Genomic DNA, 19,114 nt, shown 5'->3' on the forward strand with positions numbered 1-19,114 from the left:
CACTGGTGACTACATCAGATAGGGGGTCACAATGAGATGGGGAACTCTGTTCTGATAGGCGTCAGTATGGTGACATTGTTAGCTTTTGAGTTAGGAAGCAAGTGGTCTGTTGAGGTACTTTAAGATTCCAGATGGCTTTTTATCTATTAGTCACAGGATGTTAGACACAGAAGTGGCCAAGGAAATGGCTATTTAGGGGCTAAGACTAGCCCCAGATAAGATTAGGTCTGAATGTGCGGCTTCCAGCCTCTCCCTCACCACACTTTGGTCATCCAACCAGCCTTTGAAGATAGGGCTTCCTTCAATAATTCTCATTCGCAGTTTGTTCACAGCTCAAAGCCTGCCCTGGCGTTTTCCTTAAGACTTTGCCTCCCAAATGTTCTACCATTTCCCCAGTACCGGGGAACTAGGAGTTCAAGCATCTGAGCCATTAGGGAATATCCTCATTCAAACCCCACCATAGGAGAGTTAGTTATTGGGGGGTCACACTGGGAAGAGGAACAGAAACAAGGCCAGGGATCCTGCACCCCCAAGGCGGTTGGTTACATTTCAATAGAGGCCAAGGCCAATAGAAGCAGTTCTGGTAAGGACGTGGTGCCCTCTCCCCCTCCAACCCCAACTCCTAGCTTTGACCTAGCATTTTCTCAGCTTCTGTCTCTGCTCCCAGGTGTCAGACAAGCCCCTCCTCCTGGCTTCAGCCTTTTCCTTTTCCCAGCTGGAGATTCCTGGGGAAATTCCAATTCCCTGGGGACCTTTGTTTCAAAAGACTTGACAGCCAAAGCGAGGGGAGCACAGATGACCCCTGTGGAAGGTCTTCGCTCTTGCCGGCACAGGTACAGGTGGACTTGATAACACAGTCTGAGTCTGAGGGGTTCCTCTTTGTATTGACTTCAACAGTGGTTTGCATCCACCAGGACCCCAATGTACAATCTGTTGATTCTGACCTCAAGTTCTGAAGCAAATCCAGGAAGGAGAAGGCTACTCGGGGCCTGAATTCCAGTTTTGGTATTTAAACATCGTTATATTTATTGTATACACACCAAGAAAACTTTGACTATTTCCATGTTACGTTTTGTTTTACATGTACTTTATGCTCATTGTAACTAGTAAGATTTCAGTGCATACTACCAAACCTTTAAAAAAATCACATACTGACAAAAATAAATTCATACAGTTTTATGCCAAAATGCTTTTAAAAATCTGTACGTGTGGCTCTTTTTTAAAAAATAAAGTTGTAAAAAAAAAAAAGTTTGCAAGGGAGCATTGTGGTGTGTACCTTTAAATGCAACCCTCAGGAGGTGGAGGCAGAGGCACAGTGACCAGACTAGCCAGAGAGATACAGTGACACCCACCTCCCCACCCCCCAAAAAAAAGAAAGGAAGAAAAGACAACTTGCACCGAACAGTAAATTGCTTCAGGAGTTGGTTCATTAGAACCTATAAACACTGGTTGAGGGTGTGCAAAGGGTCTGTCTTTCTTTAGCAATCTTAATTAGGAAAATGGTTCCAAAACCCTGGGTGTAAGGAAAAGATGACAGGGCACCAATGAAAGGAAGAGTCACAGGGCACCAATGTTGTGAAAGGATGACGATCCGAGTCACGGCACCAATGTTAGGAGAAGGATGAAGAGAATGGGGGGCATATGGCCCATGGAGGTGCGGCCGAGGCCTGAGGGCAAGGGAGATGCCTCTGGGGGGGGTCCATGTTGGGAATCCCTTCCCTGAGGGACCAGACACACAACGGTATAGTACAGAATAGAGTTTATTCAGGTCATGGGAGAGTTAAGAGGGTGGTAGAGGCAGAGAGAGAGAGAGAGAGAGAGAAGTAGAGGAGTAGAGGCCGGCCATGAGCACGTGGGAGAGAGGGGGGAAGGGAAAGGGAAGTGGAGGGGTAGGAGTGGGAGAGCAAGGCTGCAAGAGCTCAAGGGCAAGAGAGGCGAGAGAGAGGAGGGGTCAAGCAGCCCCTTTTATAGTGTTAGGTCACTGTGGCGGAGCATACCTGGCTGTTGCTAGGTAACTGAGGGGTGGGGTTTACAGAATCCCAACACTGGGTTTTTTGGGTTTTTTTTCTTTTCTTCTGTCTTTTATCTATAAAACTTCTAGATTCCAAGTGGCAAGGTTGTAATTTCTTAATCCCTGCCACAGAACCGTCTTAGGTTAGATAGAGAAAGCGTCTCCTGGGCTTTCCTTTACTATCTATTTTCCTGTCCGTCTTCCCCTGTGCATAAATGTTTATACAATGTCCACTTCCCAGACTCTGGGGGGTGTTTGGAGGATCTGAAGAGCTGTTTAAAGTAGAATTCCCCAAAATGTAGAGAATCCGTCTGCTAGACAGAATTTTTATAAAGTTCCCCAGCTCAGTGATCGCTCGGTTGGTAAAGTGCTTGATGAAAAACCATGAAGATCGAGGATCAAACCCTGTCACCCACATTTAAAGAGCCGAGTGCACACCGATAGAGTGAGGTGACTTTCCGAGCCAGCAGGTTTAGTTCAGCAACAGACCTGTCTCAGGAAACAAGTGACAGAGACACAGCCAATGTCTCTATATTTTCATGCAACACATTAACAAACTGTTAAATGCCCCCACTGGCTTCAAAGTTGGTGTTCATTACCAGCAGTCCCATAGTACAGCCTGAGCCAAGTTCAGACTGTCCTCTTGAGACATAGTAGTGGCTGTGTTGTAGAGTTTGGAACCTAACAGATGCACACACCCCACATGCTTCCTAGTCCAGAAACATCTGGAAATTGAGTGACATTCCAGCCATCCCTAGATGGGCGAATCAGTATAAATTTGTATGTCAAAGGTTCTAAGGAGCCCTGTAGTAGCTTAATTGTCTCAGGTATAAAGGTCATAGTATACCATTTCTCAGCCTGTGGTGTGCTGCCCCCACAGGGGTCACATACCAAATATCCCACATGTTAGATATTTCTATTACAGTTCCTAACAGTAGCAAAACCACAATAATAAAGTGGTGATCAGGCTGGTTTTATGGTTGGAGGGTCACCACCTATTAAAAGTTTCAGTATTAGGAAGGTTGAAAGCCACTGACTTAGGGAGATGGGAGGGCGAGTGTGGTGTGCTACTAGTGTTACTTTAGCCCAAAACACTCCCCCCACCCCACCCCATGTTTGTTTGTTTATTTTGTCTGAAGAAACTGGTGGAGTTCTGATGTGGGCTCTTCTAAGGCACATGGCACTGAAGATGATGATAAGTTTACACAACTAACTTTTAACAGTCGTAACTAGTATTTTCATGAGTGTTTTTAAAATGTGACTAGTGTTTTAAGCCTGTAATTTTGTGGGCATTATCACTTTAAGGTATGTGAAGTAGGGATGAACTGAATTAAGGAAAATACAGGTGGTGGAAGGACAGGACCAGGTTTAAATGTGGTCTGGGGACACTGGGCAACTCTCCTGGAGTTAAGTGTAGGCAAGACAGTTCTGAGCTTTTGCTACCACAGCTGGTGTCCTTCTCTTGCAGGCTAGAGGCAGCTTCAGAGCCACACAGGCTGTAGATGAATCATTGGCAGCAAAGAGATTTGGTGCAGACTGGCTCTTCCTTCAGTCCAGCAGCTGGTGGCTGGGTTAGCGCTGTGGAGATTAATCGTGTGTCAGTGCTTGCTCTGCACTCCGGACAGTGTGCCTCAGGAATGTTAGATGGAGTTTACCCCACTTAGCAGTGAGTCTGACCTGCTGTATTTGGTCTGTTTATCTTGCTGCCAAGACCGTTTGTCATGGGACAGAATTCAATGGCTCGGTGATAAATCTCTTTTACGAGGGTGACGTAACCTTCAGCATTTTTCTTTTCTTTTTCTTTTTTTTAATCCTTTTTGGTTTTTGAAGCATTTGTGACAACTCTATCCATATATTGACCACATCCTTTGTGTGCCTGTTTGGTTCTCCAGGGAAGGATGGTCAACGGCAGGCCTTGGAGTCAGGGACCTCAGTTCAAATCCCTGCTTCACCTCTCGAGTTATGTGGATTTGAACTTAATTTACTCCTAATTAATTTTTTAATCACAATGGTATCTCATTGCAGCTTTGAAAATTCAGGAATGTTATTGTACTGGGTCAGGTTGGCATCAGGATATCAGGGAAAGGATCTGAAGAAGTTATTTTTTTGTTGCTGTTGTCCAAAAAAAGATGCCTAAAGGCAGTCAGATGACTGTCTTCTTGCTGTGTAATCTAAGGCACACGTCATCCCCTGCTCCCTGGAGCTGTTTGGAAAGGACAGAGGCCTTTCAGGCTTGGTGTGGGCAGCTCCTGGAGGGTGTGTGTGTTTGGTGAGTAATGGTAACACATTTGCATTTTCATGGTGAGAAAGGTGAGGAGGAAATGTCTCAAAAGAAAAAAAAAGATCCAGTTAGCAGAACTGTGAGTTTTCTCTTTTATATTCTATGTAGAATAGCATTCAGCCAGCCAGAGTTCTAGGAACAGGGTGAGCCCCCCTGCTTCCGTGTTTTCAAGACTGAGCCAGTACAGATAGGGCCTCATTGTCATACAGCCCCCCAGTTCCCATTTCCCACAGAGGCCTACCAAATCCATGGCTGGATATTCTGGAATCCTACAGAACCCTGCAAGCAATTTTATTGAGAAGTTTAGTATGTGCCTTATTGCATTTCCATCTTTTGGGTGGTATGTGTAAAATTTATTCTAAAAGGATTAATAATAATAATAATAGTAATAATAATAATAATAATAGTAATAATAATAATAAGCCAGGCTGCAGTAATACACACCATGAACTCCAGACTAACCTGATCTACAGAGTTCCAGAACTGCCCAGGCTACATAGAGAAGCCATCTCAGAAACATCACAAAGAATGAATGGATAAAAGTTAAAATGTCTGCAACAACACACAAAAGCTCTTTCTGCTTTATTAGTCTTCTGGCCAGAGGCAGAGAGGACAGTGGGTGAGCGTTCCGTTCTTTGCTAGAATGTCCCCCCTCACTTAATGTGCTTACCTCTGTGGGAGGAACAAACACATGTCCCCATTCTTTTGTAGCAGCCTGCAGCTCCTGTTTGCACAGTTTTTTTTTTAATTGTATTGGTTTATTAGGCTGATTTAGTGATTAATGATCTTTTTAATACCACCTCCTTGCCCATATCAAATTAGACAAAAAACAAAACAAAACAACAACAACAACAAAAAAAAAAAAAAAAAAAAAAAACTCTTTCAGGAACATTCTTGAATACTTTGTGCTTCAAGTTGAATTTAGGGAGGCAGCCTGATTTTAATTTTCTGTCAGCCATGGGACCATTCTGGAATCTGCTGGTAGGGTCGGGGTGGTGGCCCGCATAGTTTAGCAAACTAGCAGTCAGCTAACGAAGCAGAGACATCTTGATTCCATCAGTCGTAAGCCAGGGTCCCTGGTGGGTCCCATTCTTCTAGCTGTGAGCAGATGGAATCTTCTTCTGCGGGGAAGGCCACCTTCTGGGCAGGCAGTGATGCAGCCTTTAACCAGAATAGGACAGTTCTAACCAGTCCTGGAAACTGATGGTTTACCCTCTGTCCCCGGTAGTGATAATAGTATTCACTGCAGCCCCGTTCGAGTGGTGAGGCCGTGGCCATCGATGGGCACTTCCCTACTTGCTTTACCTCATGGTGTCACACTGGCTTCACATAGTCAGTCCACATGCAAGCAAGTGACCCATCTTGGCCACACAGTTAGTCACTGCACTTTGGGTGTGCTTTGAGCTTCCCTGACCCCAGGGCAGGGCATGTGACATTCTAGCCGTCCTGTCACTCACCTGACCCAGTGTCTTTCATCCCTAGGTGACTTGGTCACCAGATAGGTATTTCCCTAAATGACCCTTTCTTTGTTCCTCGAGCCTTAGGAACCCCATTTCGATGCTTTTTACAGAGGTTTTATAGACAGGACTGTTGCCTGCAGCGAGGTACCCAGTCTCTGGGTTGGATATGTGTTCAGAGACCAGAAGTCTTAAACTTGGAGAACAACTTTTAGCTGTCAACTCAGTTAAATCTTGCCGTGGGATCCAGTGCGGATGTGGGAAGCAGGAAAAGGCATGCTGTCCTCTCTCCTCTGCAAATTCTTTCCCCTGACTCCATCCTTTCTGTTGGTGCTGTTGGGAGCCAGCTGGTATAAATTATTTTGAATTTCCCTCAGCTTTATTCCTGTTCACCACTTTAAATTGGAAGTTTTGTTCTTTTTATTGCTTCACAATCTCTGGGCTGCCTGCCATCTTCCTAATGGGCTCCCATGGCTTGTAACCTGAGCTAGGTTATTCGAGGGAATGCAAATGCAAGCCCAGAGAGCCACCTTGGCCAGACTCTGTAACTAGGGCCAACATTTACAAATTTGTAATTGAATGAACACCCATCCTGCTCACCATTATGATTTCTGACCTCTATTCTGATTTTATGAACATAGGCACGTATGTGATAAGTGTGCTTGTGTCTGTATCAAAAACCATAGCTTAGTATAGGGAGTAAAAAGCCCCAAAATTATCATTTTCCCCCCTTAGCTGGTTCTAAACTGTACTATTGGTATACTCTGCTCTTTTCATGGACTGTTTTAGAGCAAGTTTAATCTTCTTTCTCCTTTAAAATTCAGTTGGTATCCAGCACAAGACCTCATGCTTATAAGGCAGTTGGGAAAGTTTCGGACATGAGAACAGGAGAGGAGAAAGAACAAACAGGGCTTTCAAGAATATTGAGTAAGCCTAATTTGTATTTTCCAGAGAAAAAGGCAGAGAAACAGATTTGGATTACCTTGGGCAGAACCATATCTTCTAAGAAGCTATGGTTTCTCTCAAAGAAGCAATATGCAGTGACTTCTGGATAGAGAAAGAGAAAGAAAGACAGGTCCTTGATTGATTACTGGAATCCCAGATTCCCCAGAAGGCCTTGGTGGACCACGGGGGATGAACAAATAGCCCTGACTCATTATTTGAGGTACACCTCCTGTACCAGCCGACATGCATTCTGCCCACTGTGTTGGCTCTTAGAACCTTCTCACCTGCAGAATGAGAGTAAGGACTTAACAGTTGTATATAAACAGATTCAGAGAAACAGAGCAATGTCTTTCTCTATTATTTCATCTTTAAAATGGGATTTAACCATCAAAGCCACCCTCCTAGGGTCTTTGTTACAAGGAAGGGCTTCAAGGTACACAGGTCTAGGCCCTGGAAGATTCTGGATAGGAAAAAAAACAAAAAACAAACTTGCTGTCATGTTGTCGTTGATCACAGAAACGGTGCTTACGGGGAAAGGGGGATGCCTCTGGGGTGGTCCATGTTGGGAATTCCTTCCCCATGAGGGAGCAGCCACACAGTGGTATAGTACAGAATAGAGTTTATTCCGGTCATGGGAGAGTTAAGACGGTGGTAGAGGCAGAGAGAGAGGGGGAGAGGAATAGAGGAGTAGAGGCCAGCCATGAGCATGGAGAGAGAGGGGGAAGGGAAGGGGAAGAGGAGGGATAGGGGTGTGAGAGCAAGAGAGCCAGGAGGCAAGAGAGGCCAAGAGAGAGAGGAGGGGGCAAGCAGCCCTTTTATAGTGTCAGGTCACTGAGGCGGAGCATACCTGGCTACTGCCAGGTAACTGAGGGGTGGGGTTTACAGAATCCCAACAGGTGTCTTCTCAGACCTGTTTCTCATGCCCTCCTTTTCCTCTGTGGGCCACACACATCAGGCAACCTAGAAGTCACATTAGCAAGTGGGCTGCATTTCAGAGGAGGTGGCCTCTCTCCATGACAAGTGACAAGGTGGAATTGAGTCAATAGGTCTCTGTGACTTCCATTCACAACCCACATTTGTTATTTTAGCTGGATATAGTCTCCAAGTGGTAGCAGCTAAAGACTGTAAGCCCAGGATTGATGGCTGCCATGCTATGGTGAGGCCTTATGTACTCATGCTCCGGTATAACCCAAAGTTTCCAGTGGCTGTTGTCCGCTCTGTGACTCATGAGCATGCTCAGAAGAGTCCCTGGGGCCCTTGCCCTGTTAGTCAATCTGATACTGTATGGTTGTCAACAGGGTGAGCTTATGCAAGAACTGATAAAAGCATATGTAATTCAGACCATTTTGGAGTATCTTTTCATTGCCCCCTTTTTCTTTAACCTTCCTAATAAGGTCATAATCATCATCCTAACATTTGATTTTTTTTTTTTTTTTTTTTTTTTGAAACATGATTTTACTACATAGCTTCCTAGCTTGCAACTCAATATGCGTCGTAGACTAGCCTGGAATTCGAGATCCTTCTGTCTCCGCCTCCTTCGAAGTGCTATTCCTGGACCTTAAATCTAAAAAGATTTGTCAGTAAAAGAAAATGAAATGTGGGTTGGAGAGATGTCTCAGCGGTTAGGACTGCTCTTCCAGAGTTCCTGAGTTCAATTCCCAGCAACCACATGGTGGCTCAAAACCATCTGTAGTGGGATCTGATGTTCTCTTCTGGTGTGTCTGAAGACAGCTACAGTGTACTCAGATACATAAAATAAAAAAGATAATGAAATGTTACTTACAGATAAAGTGAGGACTAGACCACTCTAAGGTACAGTTAAAAAGGTTTTTATTGGAGGCCAGTGTGTGCATGCTAATATGAACCCTGGTTAGCCATTTGTCCCAAACGATTTATATACCCTCTTCTGTGTGGTTTAATACTTAATAATTTAGCTTAATATCAGCTTTATTGTTGTATATAAACTTAATTCTTTTTTTAAAAAAGATTTATTTATTTATTTACTATATATAAGGACACTGTAGTTGTCATCAGACACACTAGAAAAGGGCAACAGATCCCATTACAGATGGTTGTGAGCCACCATGTGGTTGCTGGGATTTGAACTTAGGACCTATCGAAGAGCAGTCAGTGTTCTTAACCACCGAGCCATCTCTCCAGCCCTATAAACTTAATTCTTAAGTACAAAAAAAAAAAAACTTCTAAAGGTTTTTGGTAAGGAGGGGAAAAAGCTCCCAAATGTTGAAAAATGTAACTTACCACACACACAATACCAAAGTAAAAGCCAGGTATTTTTGGAATCATTTGCTACAACTATTTCTGAGTCAAAAAGTTCAGCAAGTGTGTAAGGGACAGTACGAATTGTTTGTCATGTAGGAATGTGTCACGGCTTTGGTAGAAGGCTCTTCTTTCTATGCGCCTGTTTTGTTGGTTGTTTTGAGACGAGGTGTCACTATGCAGCCTTTGCCGGCTGGAACTCACCAGGCTGGCATTGGACTCACAGAGATCCACCTGCTTCTGCCTCCCAAGAGCTGAAATGAAATTCATGTGCCAGGACATTTGAAAATGTTCACTAGATTCTGTTGCAGTGAAGTCCCACCCCACTCCCTACAGACAGTGCCAACCTCATTTCCCACGTTCAGGTCTTGCTCATGGCAAGCCTTGGTAACCCATGTCGGAATCTTACTGCTTAATACAGCAAAAAGCCATTGACTGCTTGCATCCAATCATGTGTTTCTGTGTGTGTCATCAAGATGTTGATCTTGATCACCATGATGATGAGATTGAGAATTCCCACCGCCTATGGGGAGTTTCTAGATGGATGGTACCATTCCGTGGGCTGGGGACCCAGACAGAACAACGAGAAAGCGAGCTGAGCTCTCCTCGTCTCACTGTATCCCGACTACAGATGTAGTCTGAGCCTTATGCCCTCTCGCCATAACCCAGCAGCATGATGGACTGGACCCTCTCAAACTATGAGCTGAAACAGACCCTTTCTTCAGTTGCTTTTCTTGGGTATTTTTGCAAAAGTAACAAGAAAGTAATGACTGAAATCATCTTTGACCTTCTGAATGCATTCTTGAACAATTAAAACGTAGTGGGTATAAAAATTGCCTCAGAACTCCCTGCCAGTCTCTGAGCTGCTTATGAGCAGGAGAGAGAATCAGAAATCCAGCTGACCCCAGTTTCCCAGGCTAACCTTTTAACTGGTTGATATTGAAATAGACCCACATGACTATAGGTCATGTCACAAAGAGGCTTGGATGAGTGTGTAGTGGTAGTGGTGAACTGAGGGACAGACAGACAACAGCATCAGGAACAGCACTGGAAAAGAATGAAAATGTGGTTTTCATTGTTGGCATTTTCCATCTTGAAGCGGGTAGGTACCTGGCTCTGGGAATCTGCTTTTTTCTCTTCTTCTTCCAATCTATTCCCCAGTCAGGTCACGACTGAGGAAAGTTCAAGGCTGTGGCAGTCTGGGAGATATCCACCCATCACACAGAACTGGAGAAATGGCATGCTTCACTTTTGCCTGCTGTCCATTGATAACAGCTAGGCCTTTGAAGCCCAGAGAGGCTGGGAGAGCCATCTTGCTGGAAGCCGAAGGGAAGGAGATAATAATGACCTTTGCCATAGATACTCTCTTGTCAGGGCCATGACTCACCTGGCTGCGTGTCACTGCCTTGTCTGTTGCTTTTTTGGTCTGAGACCCTGGAAAGATGCCAGAGTACAGAGAGGCATAAAGCTGGCCCAGGCCGCTTAGTCCTTCCTGGGAGCCCCGCACAGTCTGCAGAATAGAAGGGCCGTCATGGTATACCAGAATGATGGCCAAGATAGATCTTCTTTAGCCAAGACTCAGTGTAGATAGGTTTCATCCCTTCTAAGTTTTCACTGAGGAACTGGAACAGTTTCAACTCCAGGTGTCCTGTCATTTGGACACCTGAAGACTACAACTCAGGCATGGTTTGCCAGGCTTAAAAACAAGTCAGCCTCACAGCGCCAGTGGGCCAGGCACATGAGCCCAGGAGGGCTCTATAGTTGAAGGTTCTGTAGGAGCAGCCCTATACAGGAGCCCTGGCTGCTGCAGACTGACCAGCAGGCTTTGTGCAAACATCATCATCCCAGCTTCTAGGTGAGGGCACAGAAGGGTAAAGAGAAGAGGCACTGGAGCTGAGAGCACATCCAGAACATGGCCTTGCTGGGCTCTCCCTGGCTTTCCTTCTAGTCTTAGAAAAGTAGATGGGGACAGTGAGGGTTCTAGGCCGGGATCTTTAGGGACCACAGACATCATGAAACCAGGACATCCAAACAGGGCTGAACATGTGGCTCAGAAAATCTGCCGAGTACCATGGTCTTTCTGCAAGGTTCAACTCCTGGCTAGTCTCTGGGGAGCTCAAAGGGAGAGGGCTTCTTGGGGCTGTATGTATCTTACTACTCAGCTTACAGTTGTCTTGATTAATGGAGACCTCAATTCTGTATACCCTGGGTTCACAGTAGTGTGGTTGTCCGCAGGAGAGGTCTTGGGAGTTGTTGCCCTTCCATGAATGGCTTGGCTGAGAAGTGATAAGCTGAATGTTTCAACTGCATTCAAGTCACCAAGCACTTCTTTTCATCTCTGATTGGAAAGGATACTTTAACTATACTTCTGGCTCTAGGGAAGAATAGTTTGCATACTGTGAAAATTATAGGTGAATGAATGCAGAAGAAGAAAGTGGTAGACCTACTAAACACCTGTGTGTCAGCTTTCACACTCAACTTTTGGCATTCTCTGGCCTTACTCCTCACACCATTCTGTCAAGTTGTTGAATAATTCCCATTTGTCAGATGAGGAAAATAAAGGTCAGAGAAGGACTGTGTTGTTCAAAGAGAAAAATCTAGTTGAGCTGCTGATTCCACAGTCTTTTGTTATTGTTGTTCATTTTTTAATGCATTAATATTTGTTGTACTGAGTGATGAAGTTTTGGCTTTTTGGTTCACATATATCATGTACTCTGACTATATTCATTCCCCATTACTTTTCTTTTCCTCCTCTCTGCTAGTTCCCTTCAGCACATCTGGTGTGTGTGTGTGTGTATGTGTGTGTGTGTCTGTGTGTGTCTGTGTGTCTGTGTCTGTCTGTCTGTCTGTCTATATAGGGAAGAAAATCGAGGATTATTTTCTTTTCCTTGGTATGATGATGTCTAGACAAATCTATTTTCCTACAAATAGCACAATTTGTCCTTTATAGCTGTGCACACACACACACACACACACACACACACACAGAGAGAGAGAGAGAGAGAGAGAGACAGAGAGAGAGAGAGAGAGAGAGAGAGAGAGAGAGAGAGAGAGAGAGAGAGAGAGAGAAACCATTTTCTTTTCTATTGGTGGAGGCCTAAGCTGATTTTGTAACTTGGTTATTCTGAGTCATGCAGCAGCAAACATGGATGAACAGGTATCTCTGTGGTATACTGACATGCTTTCCTTTGGTATATACCCAGGAATGAACGGTGCATCTTAATCATGAGCAGGAGTTACAGACAGTTGTGAGCCACCATGTTGGTGCTGGGATTTTGTTTGTAATGTTAGCCATTCTGATACTTTGGTGGACTAACCCCCTGTACTCCCGGCTCTGAGCCACACTGCCTCCTGATAGGTAACAGTTGCTGAGTGTGCAGCCAGCAGACAACATGGTTCTTGTGGTCCTGGTGACACTCTTCACTTCTTAACTCCTGGACTTACTTGTTGCCTGTTTATGGTCCTGTAGCCAGCTGTCTTGTGGCCAGAGGATGACAAACTGTTCTCATTCTGAAGAGTAAAACTGTGGAATGTTCTCTGCTTACATCTGTTCTCGAGGCTTGCGAATGACACCTGCCCCTTGTGATGCTCTCATTGTTGTGGCACTAAGTGTAGGGGACATGATTATTTTGGTCTGGCCTTTGATGAGAGTTGAGAGAGGTGAAAGACTACCATATCCCCTGGTTTGGGAGAAATGACCCTTCAAGGAAGCATTTCAACGTTGTTTCTGCCGAATGCTAAAAATATCTGGTATTCACCTTATAATTGGCCCCATTGCACGTACAAATGTTCCTTAACAAGGACCAGCGGGCTGATATAGAAGTAATATAAATAAGTTCCATTGTAGAATTTAGAGTAGAATTCAAATCGACTTTGCAGCTATTTTAAAAGGCAATGCTGTCATTTATAAGTAACTGGATAATTGTAGGTAGTTTGAGAAAGTGTGTGTGGCTTGAGGGTTGGGGTTGCCAATAGCCAGGGTAGTTATTTGGGAATTGTGATTGGTCAGATTTGGGGAGGAGAAGCCCATGGTCAGGTTCCAGTCCATGGAAACGCAAGCCCAGTATGAAAGGTTGGGCAGGCTTGCTGGGCGTTGGCTTGATTCGTTCCTAAAAGCAAGAGGCCCTCCAGCCTCTTATTTCGGGGATGCTTCCGTTCACTCTGGTGCTTTCCTCTGTGTCAGAATGAGTACTCCACAGCACACCAGGTCTACAGCAATGGCCAGATGCACACACTGGGCTACCCTTGTAGCATTTCCTTTTCAAGGTCTGGGAGTCTCCTGTTTCCTGTGGATGGGAACAGGGGAGGTCTTTTGGGCAAGTCTCCCATCTTTTTATTGTTCTAAGAGCTGGGCTAAACATTTGAACTTTTACCTGTCAAAAATCACTTTTGGAATGAAGCCTGTTTTCCTTCCAGCTTCTTAGACTATGAGGTTGAAGGTATCATGTATCCCAGGAAGGCCATAAAGGAGGCTTTCCTGTTTGGACACCCACCTTGAACTCACTGGAAACAGAAGTCCAGGGCATTGCATATTTCATAAGTCTGGCTCAGACTTTCCTGGTCATGCTTTCCCAAATTTGCTTCAGAAGAGCTTTGCCTTCTTCTTTAGAGCAACACATGTAACCCAGATAGAAACAGAACCACCTGGCTTCAGGTCATGAGATAAATACACCCACACACTTGAGTTTTTGAGACAGTGTCTTGCTATGTGGCCCTGGCTGGGTGTGAACTTACTGGTTTTGAACTTCTGAGGATCCTCTTGCCCTAGGCTCCCTAGAGCTGAAGTTACAAACGTGTGTGACCACACACAGCTCAGATTTGTCTTCTTTGTAGCGCTAGAGATTGAACCCAGGCTGGTCTTGGGTCTGCTTTTGAAAAGCATTTATTTTTCACATGGCTAGGTGAGTTTGAATTTTACAGACTGGCACCTGTGGTAATAAGGCTTCTTAGCCCTCACAGTGCAAGAGGTTGATGTCTCTGGTGTGTTGGGCTCCTATCAGCACTTAATAGCCACACTCATTATGTGCAGTTTGCTATGTGTTTAATGTTCAGGTGTCTCATGGTTGGTGGGACCACTGCAAAGTGAAGAAGACCCAGTTTCCCCCCCATGCTCATTTGTTTTTAATGTTAGCCAATCTGATACTTTCATAGATTAACCGCACTGCCTCCTGACAGTGGAAGGCAGCAGGATTGGTGAATGATCCTGCTGTTGAAGGAAAGGACTCTAGCATGCATGCGGTTGTGCATGTAGCACCATTCACCTTGGGGTGTGCCAGAGTCCATTCTATAGGAAGATAGGGTGAAGGTTCTTGCAGGCCTGGCTGCCATCTTGGAACAGGCCAACTTTGAACCTGGATGTAGAGTATGTGGTTGGGTGAATGTGACAAGGATCAGCCCAACTGAATGGCGTTTGTTTAGGTTCTGTGTGCTTACAGAGTTTGATTGGACAGAAGGTACTATCATTTAGTTTGGAAGAACAGAAACATTTGACTGGAAATACAGCAGTGAGGTATAATTATCAGTTCACCTTCATGACTCTGGAGATACCAGGAGACAGAGAAGCTGCATGTCTTATGAGAAGGATTTGTCAGGAGATGTAGTAGGAAGAGATGGCATACTGAGAAAGCTGTACCAGAGCCCTGAAGGGGATCCCAGGACAGCTATGACATTTTCAGCATGGAGTTGGAGTAGAAAAGGGATGGTTCTTGATGATGTCTGTGGTAGGAGGAGGGAATAAAGAGCAATTCTAAAGGTACTGTTTAAATGTTGATGCTACGGGTGGGTGAGAGGTGGAAAGACAGAGCCAGGCATGGTGCTACCTGCCCATAACCCAGGCCTGGGAGGCAGAGGCAGGAAAACCACAAATTTGAGGCCAGTTTACATACACCGGAGTACAAGAGTCTATCTCAAAAAACAAAACAAAAAGGAAGTAAAAATGAGGATAGAGCTGGCCAGGGCATTGGCAAGCTCTCTGAATCAGGGTTAGGATGAGAAAGGAATCTCAACAGAGACTTTGTTGATTGCATTAGCTTAACCATCCTTTGAATGGACATGATTGACAGCTCAACATTGGTAAGATTAAAGGGGAAGCCTGCCTCTTAAGCCTATGGGTAGGAATGTAAACAGAAACAAGTTTTATAGGGAATAGATGACTAGGACATTTAAAAGCTTGTGCAGAAAAATATAAAACCAGGACGGCAAACAAGAGTCAGTAATGGACTGTATGCTGTTGTTATTTCTGGGGCACAGATACCTTTTACTGTCTGCATTTCTGAAGTGACTTTAAAATGTTTTAAACAATAAAGGAAACACCAATTTAACATGTGTTTTGTCTTTAAGTTATGTATCTGTGCGTATGCACGTGAGTGCAGATACTCTTGTGACCAAGGCATCGGATCTCCCTAAAGTGGGAGGAATAAATTGTTGTGAGCCACACATCTGTGGTGGGAACTCAAGCTAGGTCCTCACAAAAGCAGTGTGTGCTCTTACCTGCCGAGCCATTCCTCCAGCCTTGGGAACTTCAACTTTAATAGAAAGAGAAGCCACCTGAGACTTAGGTACAACTGTAAGTTAGCCTAACTCATGGGAGACAGCACCATAGTGATTATATTGACTGGAGGCTTGGAGAAGAATGTAAATGTCATTTAGCTTAAGAAGTTGTAAGTTACTTGTAAATTAACTCATTTCAAATTGGAAGAATCTTCAAGTCATTTATATTATTACATTATTTAGGCACTTATTGACTTGCTTATCATGTGTGCGTGGTGCGCACGTGTTCATGTGCTTAGAGAATAGAGGGCAACCTCTTTGAACCACACGGGTTCCAGGGATTGAACTCTCAGGCCTGACACTTTTACCTATTAAACCCATCTCCATAGTCCCTCAGAAAATTTCTTACTGTCAACATGTATTTGGCCCTCTCTTGGAATATCTACATTTGAAGAAGGAATTGTACAAAAGTCTTGGTTCGTGCAAAGGATCAGTCCTTTGTTTCAGCTAGTTTTCAGGGGAGGGACAGCTCGGTCACCCCTCCCTGGACATAGAGCATCGGGTGCTCCATTTTGTGTCTATTCATCCGTGTCTCTCGTAGTCCTAAGAAGCATGTAATCTGACTCAAAGCTTTTGATCATTTGTCATCTTCACATTAATTTGTGTATATGGGCTGAGCCATGGGCTCATTCGTGGCACTGGTATGTTTGTTGCTGATCTATGTCATCTCCTATGTTTCATACAGAAATGTAGAGACAGTAGTAATACATCGCAGTGATCCAGGGCAATCATTAATCAACAGCTTGGGTCATTGCTGCAGTCATTCCATTTCCAGATATTCTGAAGCACTGTATCCTTTAACACCGAAATGTCTCTGTAGTTAGTTCCCTGTGGATGAAAACTTCACTTCCTTTTTACAGAGAGTCTGACCCATACATGTATAACTCAAAAGAATGACCAAGCCATGTCTTGTCTTCTCAGACAGTAAAGCTATTGTGGATGGGAACCTGAAGCTCATCTTGGGCCTGGTGTGGACTTTGATCCTTCACTACTCCATCTCCATGCCCGTGTGGGAAGATGAAGGGGATGACGATGCTAAGAAGCAGACACCAAAACAGAGGCTGCTGGGATGGATCCAGAACAAGATCCCATACTTGCCCATCACCAACTTTAACCAGAACTGGCAAGACGGCAAAGCCTTAGGAGCCCTGGTAGACAGCTGTGCTCCGGGTAAGTGCCTACAGTTGCCTAAACCATCTCTGTCGGTGGGAATGCATAGATTCCCAAATAGGGCTCTCAGTGAGGAGGGTTGTTTGTGCTAACTGGTGCGAGTCTCCTGGTTTTAGTCCATTGTAAGACAGAGGATGAGCTACAGATGGTTCTGTATGCCCTTCCAAACAGATGTTCTAGGGCTATCCATACACCAGAATCCAGTGTTATTCAAATCACCAGAGACACCCCAGTGCCTGAACTTTGACTTCACCAGACTCCAGCCCTGTGTCTTCCCACATTGGTGCCTCAATTCCTGACAGCTTAAAGAAAACATGTGGCTCTCTTCAGTGGTTTGGCGTGGGAATCTAAAGCCTTCTGCTGATGGAAAGTGACCGTTGTTATTAGCTGCCAGCTTGAGCATACTCAGCTCTCTCTGCTCCTCCAGTTAGAGCCTCTTCCACCCTGGCTCTTCTGAGTGGTTGGTTGAGTGGACACCAAGATGTAATTATCCTCATATTAGATTGATGGGTAGAGTTTGCTGGTCCACACTCAGTAGAAAAACTAGAACCAGTATTTATATACCACTCCCAAATTATTTTTATAAAAAAAATCTTACTTTAATAATTATATTTTCCATTTACTGAATATTCTACATGAACTAAGCACATTCTGAGTAAGGCGGTGTATCTCAAAGTGCTCAAAGCAGAACTCACTAATGTCGGGTAGAAAAGAGCTGTCAAAGCCTCATTCCATCTTGAAGTATATAGCATTAGGACCACCAAGCTGGCTAAGGGCCCTTGTCATCAAATCTCAGTGAGCTGAGTTTAATCCCTGGTGTGTCCATATTACTGAAGGAGAAAACGAGTCTTGGCCGCCACACACACACACACACACACACACACACACACACCAATAAATAAATGTAACTTTCCCTCTTATTTTTTGAGACAGAGTTTCTCTGTGTAGTCCTGGCTGGCCTGGAACTTACAGTGATCCATCAGCCTCTGCCTCCTGATTAAAGATGTGTGCCACCACTGCCTGGCTACACATAACTTTTTAATAAAAAGTATAGGATTAGCTATTTTCATAGTACCCTCTTTCTTCTACCAAAAGACACAGTTTATCCTCCCTCCTTAGTTTAAATCAGAGAGTTTTACTTCTACTTACACTCATCAGGGACTTTTAAATAAGTCTAGGATTGCCTTTGAGCAAGTGAGGTTTTGAGTCACGTAGGATGCTACCTTAATCTTTGTTAGGTACATATAGGCAGAGTGTTAAAAATATAAAGGCACCAAGCCCAAATGGTTTTATAGACCTTCTTTGTCTTAGTAGATCTTGAAGGAATGGCTAACCCCTGTCTTAATTCCAGAACACAGTATCCTAAAGAACAGTACATCCATTGCTGGCATACTCTTAGCTGTCAGACTTTTTGCCCCTCAGATGTACAATTAGTTAAGCAGTTGGTGGGAATCGTTGAGGCACAAGGCTAAATGGTTTGGTTATCACTACATGGCTTCTTTTAATCTCTTTGTCAGTTCATGCTAAAAAGCACCTTTTGTGTGTTGTGAACAGGTCTGTGCCCAGACTGGGAATCCTGGGATCCACAGAAGCCGGTGGATAATGCCCGAGAAGCCATGCAGCAGGCCGATGACTGGCTGGGTGTCCCACAGGTATACACATGCACAACGTGTCCCAGGACACTGCTCCCACCCACTGGTTTGTTGCTGGCAGTCTGGATGCTTTTCTAGGTCAGACTGTGGTCTGACCTTGGTGTTCAGCCTTTAAAGAGCCTTGCCTCTGGCATTCTCCCACCGTCTTAGTAATGATAGGTTCCTGTGGATTTAGTAGCTTATAGCTCATTCAGAAATCTTGACGTCACAAGCTGGCAATTCTTTCCCCTCCCATTTCCTCCTGTCGACTTTTCTTATCTCTTCCTCTCACTTCCTACTTTCTGTCTTACTATATAGTTGAGGCTGGCCTTGAACTCCTGATCTTTCATCTTAGCCTCTGTAGTGCTGGATTTAAGGCATGTATCATTGCAAATGTTGTATTCTTTTGAAGGCTATCATTTAAACCCCAGTCAGCAAGCATGGTTTTAATTAAGTGGGGATTCATCAAGAGATACAAATATTTGACTTTTTAAAAAACCTATACAAAAGTAAAGTAATTTTAATATGATATATATATACATACATACATACATACATACATACACACACACACACACACACACACACACACACACACATATATATATAAAGTGTAAGTCAAGTTAGTCTCCATTAGTGGAAATTGCAACAGAATTTGCAGAATCTACCACATTAATTACAGTGGGGCTTGAATTTTTGACAAATCAGAGATAATATCTAAATAGCTACATGGGTTACTTAAAGCCAATGTTTTACTTATAACATCCCCTTGAAAATACCATGGCTCCCAGGA

General features: G+C 44.2%; 1 protein-coding gene across 3 annotated transcripts in view; it reads left to right on the forward strand.

Moving 5' to 3' along the window:
• The window catches only part of FLNB (filamin B), a 125,489-nt gene that overhangs the window by 28,602 nt on the left and 77,773 nt on the right, over positions 1-19,114 (forward strand). For all 3 annotated transcript variants that reach the window (XM_080926592.1, XM_080926593.1, XM_080926594.1), the window contains exons 2-3: positions 16,442-16,690; positions 18,245-18,342. In XM_080926592.1, the coding sequence (XP_080782718.1) occupies positions 16,442-16,690; positions 18,245-18,342 (347 nt within the window). The remainder of the gene's footprint in view (positions 1-16,441; positions 16,691-18,244; positions 18,343-19,114) is intronic.

The sequence above is a fragment of the Micromys minutus genome (assembly GCF_963924665.1).
Source record: "Micromys minutus genome assembly, chromosome: 12".
In the NCBI taxonomy this organism is placed as follows: Eukaryota; Metazoa; Chordata; class Mammalia; order Rodentia; family Muridae; genus Micromys; species Micromys minutus.